The sequence below is a fragment of the Papaver somniferum genome, chromosome 7, assembly GCF_003573695.1.
Source record: "Papaver somniferum cultivar HN1 chromosome 7, ASM357369v1, whole genome shotgun sequence".
NCBI lineage: Eukaryota > Viridiplantae > Streptophyta > Magnoliopsida > Ranunculales > Papaveraceae > Papaver > Papaver somniferum.
Window position 1 is genome coordinate 187,274,274 of NC_039364.1, and position 16,434 is coordinate 187,290,707.

Sequence of the window (16,434 nt, forward strand, 5' to 3'; positions counted from 1 at the left end):
TTTCGGTATAATAGTAGTTCATATCCGAGAATGAATACTATTTTAGAACATGATAGTTCACTCTAGTTCTAGCAGTTCATTTCGTAGAATGAACTCGTATATGCTAGCAATTTATTTTATATAATGAACTCCTAATAGTAGTTCATTTTGAGGAATGAAGTCGCAATGGTAGTTCATTATTGTAGTTCATATTGTAGAATGAACTAGCGATAGACGTTCTTATTGACGAATGAACTCATATTTTCATATTGTAGGATTGATAATCCATGTTGTAAAATGAACTTGTAATGATAATTAAATATGGTAGTTCATATTGTAGAATGAACTCGTAATAGGTGTTCATTATGGTAGTTCATATTATAAAATGAACTCGTAAATGGTAGTCCATATTGTAGAATGAACTCCTAATGGTATTTCATATGGTAGATGAACTCGTAATAGTAGTTCATTATACCAGTTCATTTTATAGAATGAAGTCATATGGTAGTTCATTTTGTAGAATGAACTCGTATGTTAATTAATCCTAATAGTTCATTTTGTAGAGTGAACTCACATGATATTTTATTCATACAATTCACTTTTTAGAATGAACTCATATAATAATTCATTGTATAGTTAATTTTTAGCTAAAAGATAAGGTAAAAATTAAAAGCTACGAAATATAGCAACAATGGTACTCATTGTAAAGCTCTTTTCGAAGGCTTTCCGAATCTATAAGATTTATCAATTTTGGACGTATGACTCAAAAGATATTTCAGTTTTAAGCTTTTATTTATTTATTTTTATTAAGAGGGAGAAAGAAAGAGAAAAGGGGGTATGCCAGTATTGAAAGATTATGACATCATTGACGACGTCATCTCACGTGGTTGTTGTTCACCTTAGGACCAAACAATAATATTTAAGACCAAATAATAATATATATTTAAGAAAAGAACCAAATAGACAGTTGACTATATCAACAGAACCAAACTACTTCAAGTATATTTTCTTTAGGAACATATGGTAGTTTCTACTTGTAAAAAATTATGGATAATATAAATGGAATCACAACGTTTTTAAATTCTAGTGCTTAATATGTATTAGGGTTGTGCTCACAATATAATTAGCTCCAAAAGAAAGCTTGTACATCTTTCCTGGCACGCCAAACGGATTCAACATCTGTATGGAGAGACTACATCTAATAGCCTTAAAAAGATCTTCCTTTCAAACCCAACCAATTGGGTATTAAATTTTAGTTTCAACTACTTCAACCTCTATTCACTGGACAAAAGCTCTACTTACAGAAGAAGGTATACTAATGGGTTTCATAACGACAGTCTCCTGCTGCTATTCTTCCTTGCTAGACCTCAACCATCGTGTAACTTCCGTGACAAACACAAATATGCTGCCAAAGCATCTATAAGGCATATTCTTATGCATATGGAAAACATCATATTTTTCCATATATGCACCCACTATGGGTATGCCAAAATGTCAAACGTATATGTCTATATGTCAATTATAACATATTGGCATACACAACAGACTTTTCAGCGAGCGATAGAGTGTCTATCGCTAGATGGTCATAATATCGCTCGCTGGTCATTCCAGCGGCAGCGCTAGTCATTGTATCACTCGCTAACTTGATCATCGCTCATCAGTTCCTCATCCAACGACTACTATTCCCCCTTTGCAAATAACAATTTCAACTCACACCATCTCAACTTCAAATTCGTTTCACTATGTCTAGTGCTCGCATAACCGAAGTAGATTTCACTCGAGAAGAAGATATTTATCTAATTCGATGTTGTGTTTCGGTTGCAAGCGATAGAGATTTCAATTTAGAGACTTTTAACTTATGGGACATTGTGTTTCAAAGTTTTATGACGTTAAGTCATGTAAATTCAAGAAGAACAAATGAGTGTCTTCAAAATCGTTATTGTCTTATCAATAACGATGTGAGAAAGTATCAGCAAATTATGTGGTTGATAAAAGGTGATAATCCTGGATTATCAACTGAAGAACTAAAAATTAGAGTCCATACCAAATTTGCCGAAGACAACAGAAGATGGTTTAGTCACGACGAATGTTATGAACTCTACAATATTCATGTGCAGGGATTTAATTTTTAAGTATTGTGTTATGCAATTAAGGTTAATTTTTAATGAAATGTAAAACTTGTTTCTATTTGAATATTAATCTAAAATATAGTTTCCATTAATTAAAACAAAAAAATATTAATCTAAAATATAGTTTCCATTAATATTTAAACTAAATTACGTCCATAAACTACGCCTAAACTACTCATTTCCTTGACCATTTCCTTCCTGACCAAAGAGCCAATTGCCCGCCTTTTCTGGATCAAGAGTGTTGTTCAACATATCAGTTAGCGATCCGGTTTGAGGCTCACTTGGTGCTTGAGTCTCATCAGAATCACCATAACCTTGATAAATAATGGGTTCAGGGCTCATGGGAACATGATACAAATATTGAAATGTGTGTTGTTGATATGCAGGAGGAGTTTGTTGCAATGGTTGAAATGATGATGAGCTTGAGGCAATTGGAGGGCCGGGTGGAGTCAATTTGGGTATACAGAGTCGATTGCCTAACTACTTACATGTTCATACCACCACCTGGAGTCATTATGTCATTTGGAAAATGACTAAACAGACGTGCAGGAGTTGTATCCAAGCCAATGTTTTCATCACCACCATGTACTGCTTGAGTATCTAACACTCAGTTTGGAGTAGAAATTTATGGTACCTCCTGCATAGAACGACGTCTCCAACTTCTTTCACTTCCACGACTTCGCCGACTTCGACTTGGAATCATGCCTCTACCACTGCTTCGCCGACTTCGACTTGGACTCATTCCTCTACTACTGGGACTCATTCCTCTAATATTGGGACTCATGCCTCTACTACTACCCGAACCATCATTACCGCCAAATCCTTGACTCTGTCAAACATCATGTTATCCCTCAGTTTTTGCAACTCATCCAAGTGGAATTTCTGAAATCCATCTAATAGAGCATGATAACCGTTCAACTGGGTATGATACTGATCCGGTGTAGCATTGACCCCCAGTATGGATAAGACCGATCAAGTGAACTGGAAGCAATTGGATAAGTAACAATATCTCCAGATGTGGTGGATATAGTCTGTACATCCCAAGAAAATGGTAGCATAGTTGACGATGAACTTTGAGAAGGATATGCAAATGCGTCGCCCGTCTCTGGTGAAGGTTGGGAAGGAAGAAATTCATCGGCAAGTGGCATCCTACCTAAAGCTGAGAAATCCATTCGACCCAAACTTTGCGTTTGCATAGAAATATTGTGCTTGAAAATAGTGTTAAACCAAAATAGGTACTCATTTTTGTCCATTGGCTCCTGGATTAATTCATCAGCTTCTTGCCAATGATGACCTTCCCTTATCAATTTCAAGTAGTCGTCTTCAGAAACCTCTGAACTTGGATAGGGGTTGACGGCTATCACTGATCTTCTTTTCAACTGAAGAAGTTGTCTTTCACCATAATAACAAACACCCTTTTCAGAAATAGGGTTGTATAACACGATCCTTGTAAGGCTTAGATGTACCATTCTCTGAGCTTGTTCTTCTTCGAACTCAGGGATTGCTTCATACGGCTGGGAAACAAGGTTAAGTCTTGTTCTCTACAACGGCTAAATCTTATGAACAATAACAGTATTTTGACCATCGTCAATCTGTTCTGGTTGCCAATTCTCGGAATCGTACTTCAGTACGATCGGAAAAACATAGGTGTGATTCTTAAGAGAAGGTTCTGAAACACGGAAATATGTATACCACCAATACTGAAAATAATAACATTATTGGTTACTAAATTTTCATGTGAAAATAACAAACAAATAGTGTGAAAAATATTGGTTCTTACCTCCAGCACTCCCAAAAAGCATTAAAACTATCTTTTACATACGTCGAGCAATCACCGAGGGTATGTAAATCTCTGATAAAATTGGAGACCCCCAATCATATGTTGGTGCTTTCTCTAAATCTTCTAATGCTTCGAGAAACCAATTAACACCACTGAGTTAGCATTTGGAATAGACATTGGCATAGTGTCTACAATACAAACAGACGTTCGAGCTCCCCATAATGGTGAGGGAAGAAATATTGATTATTTTCTAACCTGTTCTCATCCATTTTATTAGCATAACGTTTCAAAAAACTTTTCAACCCAGCAACTTTTAACCCATGCACTTTTATTTGTCTATATGAATCATTTCCTTCTACTTCATTTGAGTATAAAGGGAGTCTCTGTTTCCATTGTCTTATGGTAACCAATTTAGTTTGTTAAATGGAAGTAAGTTTCCAGCACATGGAATTCCGGTTAACATGTACAAATCTATCGGTGTAACTCCTATTAACAACAATTATTCATAATTAGAGTTTCTTGAATTTTATAGAACAAAATACATAATCTAAAAATTTAATTACTAGAAAAAACTGACCAACCGCATTCAAAGTCTTTGAAAAAGAACGTGTTTGTAGTCTTCCACCATCGTTCTAATATAACTTAAACTCTTTGAGTCATGTGGTTTCTAGGTTGTATATGATATAAATGTCGCCAAGGATATCTTCGGACTCTCTCTTGAACAATAGGGGGAAGTAACTGAAAAATCGTACGTAACTCAGACCATCTACCTCTTAGATATACTGAATTAACTCACTCTGGATGGTCAGATATGTGATTAGAGAACACACCATCACCGGCTACTTGTCTAACATTTTCAAACTCATAATTTTTATGCACAACAAAGCTTAATCTACTGTCAGGGGTACTAGTAGATCCTTTGACTTTCCTGTTTCTTTTTCTTTTCTCACTCGCCATATTTGTTTAAGAAGTAAACCGAAGGATAATTTCTTAGCGAAAAGAACATAAGAGTAGAGAAAAGTTGGGAATGGAAGTGTGAAGAATAGATAAACAAGTTGCGGTATTTATAGGCGTTAGAAAGTCGAACATTGGCGTTATTAATTATAACGCTAGCGCTATTGTCAATAGCGTTCACTAGAAACTCGGTCGCTTCGTGATTTTCCCATAGTGGCACAAATGGTTTGCCATGCCACCTAGTATGCCAAACAACTTTTTTGTTTGGCGTGTGCATAGGAATAGGGCTAAATGATAATATCTAGTCCTTTCACGCTCTGTGACTATTTAAGACCTGAGAATAATTTCCCATGATCAAAAGAAGTCTTTATTTGAATGGAAATGTGCATCTAAAAGAAGAAAGAAACGAATCTTCCCACTTCAACTATTACAATGGATTTGTAGTGTCTTGCTGTAAGACGGTATTGCTCCAAATATAGGGCACTTACTGACGTAATGCCAGCAATCATCAGTTTATCACTTAAGTGACAACATCTATTTACATTCATATATAGTTAGCCAGCAAAGGTAGAGTCGAACAAACTTCACAAATACGATTAAACAGAATATAACAGTACTAATGTAGCTAATAAGTAACAACCAAGCATATCATACTGAATAATCTCATCTGATTGTGGGTATATCCCTCACTATGATGAGCTGTTGAGGAAATGAGCCAGTGCCTTGTCTGTATCATTATCATACATGCCTAAGGCTTCAGCCACACTGTTTGAAGGGAATCCCATTTCTCTGAGAAGATTGTAGCCGTTAACGAATTCCCTAACCTGGGGACAAGCACATCCATCCAAAGTTCAGCGTTACGCTACGCAGTTGCATGGCACATGAAATAGAAACTGAACAAGAAAGATGTTTGGCAGATCCAGTAGTAAAATATGAAAATGAGCCACGCGCCACAAAACAACAAATAAAATGTTTCTCACTCACCCTGACACGGTGAACTAAACCAAGGACGAGTACTGGTTATTCTTTTAAACTGTAACAGAAATTGTTCTTGAAATAAGTAATGGAAATAGAATAATGGTTATCTTGCAAACCAACCAATTCCCCGTTGCCAGTTTCAAATCTGAATTATACATGTCAGAAGTGGATGCACAAAACTAGACATATAAAACCACCCTGAATATAACAACCCACATGATTCTGAAGGTTATATATAAAAAAAAAAAATTGGTCGTGGCACACGAAAGACTAATAACAAAAAACAAAATGAAATAACACAATACCTCTAATAAATTTGTATAAAAGTTTGGAACGAGGATATTTTAAAGACATCAAAGGCTGGTTACCTTGGTGGGATTATCTCCAAAATTTGCAACTGCAAACGGCACAGCCTCTCGACTTAGTCCCGAAGCAATGTATTTACTCACCACTGGGTCTGTGACAGAGCCCTACAACAACAACAACACCAGAAAACATAAACAATCATTCTCTATCTCTGTTGTTTATTGTCTAAACACTTTTAACAGTTCTTAATTAAAATTGGTGTCAATTTCTGTAGTTATTAGTTGTTATGATCTCCTTTTATTTACTGTTTATTTTTTTGACCTGCTTAGCATTTCAATTTCTTGTTGGGTTGACTTCCTTAATTGTGTTTGGTCTCCAATCAATACAAAGAACATCTCAATCCGTTGAATTAGTACAAGGTGCGCTAAGAAGAAGAGTTAGCATCTCAAAGGACTTCCATTGTCACATACTTGGAAAAAAACAGCGGTGTTACTAGATCCAAAGTTGCATTTTAGAAAGGGGTATCCTAACTAAAATCAAAACAGGAGGGTATTCAAACTTTTGATTATCACATTACCTAATGAATAGTTCATAAGCTCATTTGTTCCTAAGTTTGGCCGTCTAAATTGATTGGAGACTACCTAATATCCGGACCGACATAGGAGGGGATTCATACCCAAAGTAAGGAAACCGGGTCCATACTACAAATAGTCTACCGTCTTAGATCTATATCTGTTGTGTGGATTTAAAATCTCTACCAAGTTTTAGTTTGTTTCATTTACTATCAATCTCAAGAGGGAACTAAAAAATACCCCTCAATCAATCAGAAGGCTAAGAGAACCAATATTAAGCGTGGGTGAAGATTGGGGCAGAAAAGGCTAAGGCTGCAAGAACTATAATATCTTTATGTTATTCGACATTCCCTTAAGGATAAATCAAACTATGGAGACCTTACCAGACTCTTTAGGTTGAACTATACAAGATATATATACCTGATTTGTCCTTGGGAATATGAAAACACATTACGTAATTATATAATCTGTTTTCCTCCTAAAACCTAAGTTAAAAGTTTCTGGTATATATATTAACTTGGTCAAGAAAGTGGTGTAATACATAGGTATCTGCCAAACATAGACTCTCCTAAAAAGGCAGAGAGCCATACGTGTGTTTCGCTACCTATCTAGTTAAAGATATAAGCAGGTTAGTCATGAGGCTCTCTACTTCTTAGTATTCATATCTATCAAATGGCAGGATGCACAACACCAGGGGGCGCTATACGGTGTTATCTTATAAGAAAGCTCAGAATTTTACCAATTGTGCAAGTGCGATAACTCATGGAAAAACATAAAGAAAACCGTGATAAAATTCCACATACCACAGAAGAAGTTGATTCTGTAGTTCTAGATGGAAGGTTTTCCTGAGCAAACCCTGTCCAGTTTTGGCCATCCTTGTCTGCCTCCGCAAGAACTTTCTTCTCAAAATCAAAATCAAACTGAAAAGTGCTCCGTGGAATTTCTCCAACAGCCGGCGACAACTGAGGCTGCAAATTAAAAGATTCATCTTGAAAAACTCAAAAGATAGAATGCATGTTAATCGATTTACGTTTTCCAGATTAAATCACGAATTTCAACTAGCAACAAACTTACAGGTGGAGTTATTCTGTGTTCTGGTTTAATTGCAACCCTAATCCCCATTCCTGCTGAAAAATCATCCCCAATTATAAAAATTCAGTATTTTTACAAAAACCTAAAAAACAAAAACATGATATATAAAATTGCTAGGTACATAGAGAGAGTGAGAATTACAGGAAGGAGAAGGAGAGGTGTTCTGCTGGAAAGAAGGTGCGCGAGCAGGAAGAGCTCCATGACTACCAGAAGGTCCAACTCTAGGGTAAAGTGAAGAGCCATGATTTGATGAATTAGTCGTAGTTGTTACTGGTCTATACATGGAGTTACTATGTGCATCATATGGTGGTCCTGTTCTTGCTCTAAAATCATAATCCATCCCCGATCGATTGATTAATCAAGAAACAGAAAACTGAGTATCAGAACAGATAAAAGGATCTAGGAATCAAATTTGACGACCAAACTCGCTGGGTACTAAATTTCTGTCTATATATATATACAGGCCCCAAAAGTTAAATATAAAATTCTAATTAACACCCTACATTGTTCACATATCAAAGTATAAACCCTTTGACTTAGGTGTCCGTCTATACACGGATGCGTGTTGCTGATGTGGTTGTTGTCTCGGCGACCCACTTTCTCTTTCTTCTTCGTCTTCCTTCTTTCCGCGTCTCTGCGAACAAAAACTTTTTTTTTTCTTGGTAGTGCAAGAAGAAAAATATAATCTAAAACTAGGATTTTCAAATGAGCATCGATTTCTTAGTTTTTGGCATTTGAAGAGAGTTGAATCCGAAGAGTTTGCTACAGTCGCTGATGAGGTTTTATTGTTTCGAATTGAAGAATTGTAAGTATTTCGTAATTAAAGTTAAATTGTTGTAAATTTTGACTGTAAATGTTGGTATTTTTGTTAAAAAAAAATTGGTTTCTAGTGTTTTTGTTTTTCTTTCCTTAATCGATATTGCTGTGTTAAAAATAGAAAATCATCAACGGTAGTTTTTTTTTTTTTTGAATTTTATGTTTGCTGGTATAATTCCTATTTGGATTCTAGATTGAGTTATGGTCCAAAAATGAACTTTTTTAGTTTATCAAAAATGAGAGCATAAGGAAAACTTAGGGTTTGTCAGTTTGGGTCTCCCAATATTTTGAAAAAAAAAACATGAGCTGCTTATAATTCTCGCGTACAGATAATGCAAGAGTAGCGCAACCCAAACTAAACTCCAAAAACATCTGGAGACTCCAACTTTGTAAACCGATTTATACTGCCGTTTTTTTTGGTAGAGTAGGGATGGCAATTTGCCCCACCCAAACCCATCCCCGGTTCCGCCCCTATGGGTTAGGGTTTTACCCGTATAAACGGGGCTGGGTACGGGGAATTCCCGAAAGTAGTGATGCGGAATCCCATCCCCACCCCATATGGTAACCTCTTATATCTGATCGAGGAACTTTTTTGGAAGATACCGAAGAAGATCATGATAAGATGATTAATATGGAGGAAGATGGTTAATAATAAGGAACTAAGAAGTAAAAGGAACCGTAATACTTAATTGTGTGGATCAATTGTTTCCTTTATTTTCCAGTTTTAGTTGGTTATTATAAACTTCAAATTTTAAAATGCACTGCTTAGGTTAGTATCATTGTTTGAACCGTTATAATTATTTTTAAATTATTATTATTTACAAAATTTTAAATATTTATTGTAACGTTATGGTAACCCATGGGAAACCCATCCCCTACGGGGATTCCCCATACTCGTCCCCGCCCCATTCTTCTGGGGAACGGGTAGGGGATGGGTTTTGGTTTTTTGAACGGGTAGGGGATGGGATTCAAGGTCCCCGCCCCATTGCCATCCCTATTGTAGAGACAAATGTCACTATTTTCTGAAAAATGCACGTTTGTTAGCTCTATATTGGTCTGTACGTTTTTCCGGGAATTTCGTACCGGTTTGATTGCCTTTTATTTATTACACAACTTATGGGATGGACCGTTTGCCTAATTTTAACCACTTAGAGAACAAACCTTCATCCAAGCTAGAACAATCCTTAATTTGCTAGTTTACTTGCTCAGAAAACTCTTTTCTTCTGATTTATATTAGACCTCATTGTGTTGGACTTCGTTTTCCTGTGTGGTTGAGTCTTCGATAGGCAAAGTATTCATATATAAGTGTAACATAAAGCTGAAGTTGTAACTGCAGGACCTCAACTTTTAACTGCTGAATATCCTTCTATATAATATGGTTCTTGCCATCTTGTTGACTGTTGTTGAGAGCTATATGCTTGAGTATTTCTTTTTGCTCCCCTTTCTTTTTCCGCTTGATATATATGATTTGAACTAAAAGTATTACTCTCAACGGATGCTTTTATGATCCTTAATTTGCTTCCTCGATATTTCTTACAAGCTTATTGTTGTTATCCTTACTCATAGACGTATATCCCTTTATTGTTTGGTCTTGAGGTTACAGCAAAATTTAGAAAAATTGTCTTTTGATATGGAATTTTGTGATTGCTAGAAATCTATTCAAACAGTACTCCGTTTGGAGATCAACCATGGGAAGTGATGAAACTGGAACACCTTCTAAATCTGAGAAATCGTCATCTTCATCTGCACTTGTAAGCTCCTAAATATTTGCAGTGCATGTGAACTGATTTCTTAAATAATTGCTGCAAAACGCAGACATGCTTATTAATAATTTGAATTGTGTAACCATGTTATTGTGGATTTGCTAATGACCAATGCATTATTTATAAAGAGTTAAGACTTGATGCATTTCAGTATAAGCATGAACAGACATAATTCGTATGTCCCTTGTTTTTGATGTTTGAGTTGAGTATGTGATTGTTAGTGCATCTTTCTGACCCGACAGACCCGACAGGAACAAAACAATATTCCTGCTTATCCTGACTGGCCATCTCTCCAGGTAATCTTGCTTTTACAAATTTTGCGGTTATCTGAAATCTGAACAGTTTTACGCAGTGTATTTACGAAAGCTTGTTAGAGTTTTACCTTTCCGCCTTATTTTGCAGGCCTATTATGGAGCTGGAGTCCCTGTGCCACCACCTTATTTTAACCCTGCGCTAACTGGTCATCCTCCTCATCCATATATTTGGGGTCCACCTCAGGTATTTACTCTAGAATCTAATGTTGCTTTCATTGTTTACTTCTCATGGTAAAATTATACAACATGAGGGGATAATATCTCGAGTTTGACCTCTTAACGTGGTAATTTATTTATATGATGCTGCTTTCATTGTTTACTTCTCATGGGAAAAGTAAATAAGAAAAGTGGATAATTTTCAAGTGTGACTTCTTAACGTGGACGGCTGTTAGTTTAATTTTTTTTTTAATTCTAGCATATGATGCCACCATATGGATCGCCCTATACTGCTATTTACCCATCTGGAGGCATTTATGGACACCCTTCAGTTTCTCTTGTAAGTCTTTAGACTCTATACCAAATATAAAATGTATGTCACTCTACTTTCAATTACAACTTTGTCTCGTTTACTTCACTTTGGAGCTTCAATAGACCTGTGTGATGTTATCATTCTAAACTGTGTTCGCAATGGCCTTATATTGTTTTACAAGAACCCAAGATGTCATCTTGACCTGGTATCTCAAATTTCCAACCTATCCTGTTGTCATTTTCTCGTAAAATCCTGAAAGATGGCGCAAACTCCTGTTTGGGTGGAACTGGATTTCGAATCCTCTAGATTTATTTGAAATGTGTGGCTTACTGTTATGCAATAAAATCTTACTCACATACAAATCGTTTTGTGTCCAGGGCTCTTATGGTCATGGAATACCTTTGTCCCCCGCCACAGGGGAAACCTTGGTATGGAGATTTTTCTTGTGTCATTTGCTTTGACATGCTTTCTGCAAGAAACACAAATTCATGTACTGTCAAGTTTTTTTTTTTCCTTCTGTTGTGCATGTTTGTTATCCTTTCTTCTTTTGATTTACTCGCTTAACATCTATGTGTATCTTGAGGCATATCTTACTATCTTGGTTTTGGTGTAGGTTGCAACTCCATTGAGCATAGCAACCCCTGTTAAGTTTCCAAGCAGTCAGGACCTAGGAATGAAGAAAAAAGTATCTAATGATACTGGTGGAGGATCTCAGAGGTGTGTTTATCCATACTGATTAGCTATCCATCAGTCTTTACTTGAAAAAATTAGGAAAACTATTTTAGATCAGGCTGTATTCAGCATCTTACTTTTGTGTGAGAGAATAACCAAGTTAGTTGTCTCCATGTTGTCAGTGGTGAATGTGGCACAAGTTCTAGTAATGGAAGTCACTGGAGTTCAGAAGGAGTGACGATTCTTTTCCGTTTTCTTTCTTTAACTTATACTCCCTCCGTCCCACTATTAAGTGACCTACTTGAAGTTTGCACAAATTTTAAGGCAAGCAAGGAAAAAGAGATTTTTAAGCATTTTTTACAATTATATCCTTATGGATAATAATTAAGGAAATTTTGAAATGATTTATTTCTCAACTACACCACGGATGTTCGCAAACTTTATACCATTGAAAAGCATTTTAAAACACCTACGTAACGAATATAAACATGCCTATCAAATTATGCATATTTCTTATATTTCTTATAATCAATTAAAAGGGTAATTTTAGAAATATCTCCTTGTTTAGTGATATAGGTCACTTAACGATGGGACAAAATTAAAAACCAAATAGGTCACTTAATGGTGGGACGGAGGGAGTATTTCATTAGCACCGCAATGTTAAAAAAAAAATATTTTCACCAAAGTACCTCATTTTAAAAAAAAAAAAAAAATTGGCTGAAAATTAACCTGATGTACAGTATGCTTTATTGATTAGCGAAATCAAATGCTGGGTAAAAGGAGGAGGAAGGACAGACTCTCCGTAGGTGTGATAACGTACTCCATTATTTAAGCGACAGTTTTCTGGAGAGGCTAATATTGTTATATGTGGTTAATTTAACATTCTGTCAGTGCAGGAACAGCTTTAGAAGTTGTACCTTCTCACGGAACTCACCCTGCACATGTTCCAGCAGTGCTGAATCGTGATGGTGTGACTTCTGAACATCCGGTACTGGTAACTTTCAGATTGCTTTTTCTTGTCGATCCATCATTTGTAATAGCTTGCGTGAAAATTCTGAAAAGTAAACAAAAAATTTCAATGCAAATTACTTACTCCTTGGGTAAATAAAGTTAAAAGAAGCAAACTTTTGTTGGTAACATAATTTAACATATATTTACTGTATAGTTCTACACGTTATCGGTGTGGGTATTATTGGACAAAAAAGAGGGCTATCTTAATTAGTGCTGGATAAAGTTGGTATTAGATAATAAATTATCCATATCTGGAGTGGAAAAAACTCAAAAGACTAGAATTTCTACTGTTCATCTATACCTATTGGAAGAAATAGTTGTATTCGTATTACTTCAACTTATAGTGAGAAAGAAATAGTCGTATTGTTTTAATTCAGGGGTTAACTGCCATTTTTTCGTTTTGCATTTGTTTCCTCAGGATGACCATGAGTTGAAAAAGCAAAGGAGGAAACAATCTAACAGAGAATCTGCTAGAAGGTCAAGGTTGAGGAAGCAGGTATTGGAACATTTTGAAATTCTTCAGACCAAAAGTTGAATAGGGATTATTGGCACCATATGATCTAATGGCTGATATAGATTTTTGTAGAGTATTCACATTCATTTCCTTGCAAGATGGCCATTAAAAGACATTCTTAGGATAGAGCGACTCCCTCTGAAATTGAAAAGGCTCCTGCGACATAGCCAGTGTAGTCTCGAAAACCACAGCCCCAACATATCACCCGCGATCCTTACTCTATGACTCTTTCATCTGTTGTCATTTTTGGAGAATCTCGTGTTTCATTTGTTGTCATTTTTGGAGCATCTCACTTAAATTTGGCATTACTTTCTTCTTCTAGGCCGAGAGCGAAGAACTCACCCTCAAAGTTGAATCCCTCAATGTTGAGAATATGGCTCTCAAATCTGAAATGAGACGGTTAGCTGAGGATTCTGAGAAACTGAGGCTAGAAAATACTTCACTCATGGTACTGTCATTCCTTTTTCTCTCTTATCTTGCATATTTGTTTGTGATATGTCTATCAGACCATTCAATGTTCATTTATACAGTGTTTCTTTTTGAACCCTAGAATTGTTTTAGTTTGTTAGTTCTATGGTAATGCTTTTAGAGTAATAGACCACATCTTATGACTGTCAAAGTTTCAAACATGCTCTAGTAGATACTTAAAATTTAAAAATGTATGGTATATTAAGGATAGCACACTTGTGTTTTTGACCTGGAAAAATCTCGTGTTCTGATATTGTGCAACTTACATTTCTAGACTCTTTTGGCTATTTAAAAACAAACTTTGATGAGTACATGCTATCTAAATTTGTGACTGACGAGATTATACAATGTCATCAGTTTAGGGAATCTAATGAATAGAATATGATAGGCGACATGGAAGATTCAACTAGTTACTAAACAACCCTGAATTTCCTAAACTATGAAATTGTTTGGTTACTAAGCTAAAAGATATTTCTAAACTAACAAAATCCTAAAACTGATACTTTTAGAAAATTCTAGAAATTACCTTGATATTTAAAAAGAATAAAATACTCCTTATAGTTAATCTTATTAAAGTTATCACAACAACCTGGTATCCATATTTTGTGTTGCATCAGAATCACACAGCATGTGCTATCAAAGGTTCAGGGTCTCACCTATCGGAACTAATTGAAATATAAAACTGAATGGAGATCCTAAAATTTGTTGACTGAATAACTCGATGCATAAAGGTATTGACCTTTGTATTCCGACAAAGAATTCTTACACATCCCTCCATCTTTGACATGGGGATCAGAGTATATATTTATTTAGGGGACACATATTTGTTTCATAGAAGAACGATTCGAAAAAGTTGTCCACTAGAGAAACCCGGTGGAGTGGGTACCTGTATGATGTGACAGCACTTTTGGAAGATGTGCTATGTATATTGAATGCCAGTAGTCTTCTAAATTAAACAAGAAAACGAGTCAAGAAACCACCTAGATTTAGCATTTACAAACTACTCTGATTTAGCTCATCTAAAATGAAGATGTTTTATTCTTTTGGCAAATCTCACTATCGATATCAACATGAATATTGCAATTTTGGATTCAGCAATACTACTCTTAAGGTTTATCTGCCTCTCATTTTTATAATTAAGATATTATATACAGCTACTGAATTCTAAATCCTGTTGCATTTGTGCCCTTGGTTCTCGTTACCAAACAGTTAGGCGGTAGCCTTCGTAAACAAAATATTGTACTTACAGGGGGTTAGTCCACGAGTGAGTTTGGGGGAGTTTAATGTATTTTGAATCTTGGGGATTTTGAGGGAGTGTAAGAGAGTGTGGGGAGTTTGAGAGAGTTTGGTGTTTTGAGTGTGGGGAGTTTGAGAGACTCTCCAGAAATCTCTACTTTTTTGAGAGATTTGGAGTGAGGAAAAAATACACTATAAACTCCCTAGAACTCCCCAGAACTCCCCCAAAAACACCAATTCCCTAGCATTCTAATTTTAACGACTAACAGGGAGTTTGAGAGTTTCTTTCAAACTCCCCCACGACTAACAGGGTTTTCTAGGGAGTTCGGGAGACTCTTCTAAACTCTCCCACGACTAACAGAGATTTCGAGAGACTCCTTTGAACTCCCCCACGACTAACAGGAAAAAACCAAACTACCCCCAACTCCCTTGAGGACTAACACCCTATTAGTGTTTGTGAAAGACGCTACTTTTGCCAGACATCAACTTGCCCTTTCAATTTTAAAAAATGAATATGAGAATGCCAAAAATTAGATAAGTATATAGATATCACATACCGAAGACTACGAAAATTCCAACAAATCTTTTGTGGTGGAACAGCGGAGCTGGGCGAATATGATTAAGGTTTTTTAACAGGGAAACAATTGGTTTTCTTTTTACAGGAAAAACTGAAAAACAAACAAGCAACGGAAGCAGCATCCAATGAGGTTGAAGTCGCACAGGGCGCGAACACTGAGAACTTCTTAACTAGGGTTAGCGACTCAGGTTCTCTATGTATGCATCCACATCAGGAAAGCAAAACTTCTACTAACGAAAATGCAAATTCCGGCACTGCTAATCTCCACCAGCTTTTAGAAGCAAGTCCGAGGACTGATGCTGTTGCTGTTGGCTGATCAACAAAGCCAGTTGATGGACGACCACTATTTTTTTTACATACTCAGTTAGGGTTAACTAGTTGAGCAATTAACAATAAATGATTACAGTTGATCTTCCTGTAAATTGTATCCTGTTGGACCATAATGGACTTGTGGTGAGTTTTGGATTCCACATGGTGCAAGGGATGCGCAAGTTGAGATTCACTGTAATTTGAACAGGATGGTGCAATGATGCAAGTGAAAAAGTTTGGTATAAGTGATTTGTTTTGATGTCGTTTCCTCCTTAAACAGCGAAACCTAATGTAATGCATCAAAATGACAGTTTGAGCGAGTCAAAACCTTCTTGATGAATGAGCATCATTTTGAATAAATTGCTTCACTGAAACCTTGCCATTAAAACCGAACAAAAAATGGCGATTTAATAAAAAAAAGAGAACATTATTAGCATTTAAACGTCAGTTACATCCTGTCATATCGACACCCAAATTAAAAAGATTACCTGTCAA

General features: G+C 36.0%; 2 protein-coding genes across 6 annotated transcripts; one reads left to right on the top strand and one right to left on the bottom strand.

Moving 5' to 3' along the window:
* Positions 1-5,212: 5,212 nt before the first annotated feature.
* On the bottom strand, positions 5,213-8,209 carry LOC113299195. 2 transcript variants are annotated; one of them, XM_026548162.1, is made up of 6 exons: positions 7,932-8,209; positions 7,773-7,825; positions 7,502-7,666; positions 6,189-6,290; positions 5,827-5,875; positions 5,213-5,666 (listed from the first exon to the last, which is right to left on the bottom strand). In XM_026548162.1, the coding sequence occupies exons 1-6, from the start codon at positions 8,128-8,130 to the stop codon at positions 5,662-5,664; spliced, it is 573 nt and encodes a 190-aa protein (XP_026403947.1). In that variant the 5' UTR covers positions 8,131-8,209; the 3' UTR covers positions 5,213-5,661. The 2 variants fall into 2 exon arrangements, with proteins under 2 accessions (XP_026403947.1, XP_026403946.1); XM_026548161.1 differs by lacking the exon at positions 5,827-5,875.
* Positions 8,210-8,380: 171 nt separating this feature from the next.
* Positions 8,381-16,181, top strand: LOC113299196 (common plant regulatory factor 1-like). Of its 4 annotated transcripts, none has more exons than XM_026548163.1 (11): positions 8,381-8,595; positions 10,258-10,357; positions 10,612-10,665; positions 10,772-10,867; positions 11,099-11,179; positions 11,530-11,580; positions 11,766-11,869; positions 12,716-12,818; positions 13,254-13,331; positions 13,672-13,797; positions 15,716-16,181. In XM_026548163.1, exons 2-11 carry the CDS (start codon positions 10,295-10,297, stop codon positions 15,944-15,946), a joined length of 987 nt encoding a protein of 328 aa, XP_026403948.1. In that variant the 5' UTR covers positions 8,381-8,595; positions 10,258-10,294; the 3' UTR covers positions 15,947-16,181. The 4 variants fall into 4 exon arrangements, with proteins under 4 accessions (XP_026403948.1, XP_026403949.1, XP_026403950.1 ...); XM_026548164.1 differs by having other exon boundaries at positions 12,716-12,812; XM_026548165.1 differs by having other exon boundaries at positions 10,621-10,665.
* The last annotated feature ends 253 nt before the right edge of the window (positions 16,182-16,434 follow it).

Coding starts and splice junctions, on each gene's coding strand:
- LOC113299195 (XM_026548161.1), bottom strand. CDS start 8,130: ATGGATTATGATTTTAGAGCAAGAACAGGACCACCATATGATGCACAT. Junction 7,826..7,931: donor CACCTCTCCTTCTCCTTCCT/GTAATTCTCACT, acceptor ATGATTTTTCAG/CAGGAATGGGGATTAGGGTT. Junction 6,291..7,501: donor CAGAATCAACTTCTTCTGTG/GTATGTGGAATT, acceptor TTGTTGTTGTAG/GGCTCTGTCACAGACCCAGT.
- LOC113299196 (XM_026548163.1), top strand. CDS start 10,295: ATGGGAAGTGATGAAACTGGAACACCTTCTAAATCTGAGAAATCGTCA. Junction 11,870..12,715: donor ACTGGTGGAGGATCTCAGAG/GTGTGTTTATCC, acceptor ACATTCTGTCAG/TGCAGGAACAGCTTTAGAAG. Junction 12,819..13,253: donor CTTCTGAACATCCGGTACTG/GTAACTTTCAGA, acceptor TTGTTTCCTCAG/GATGACCATGAGTTGAAAAA.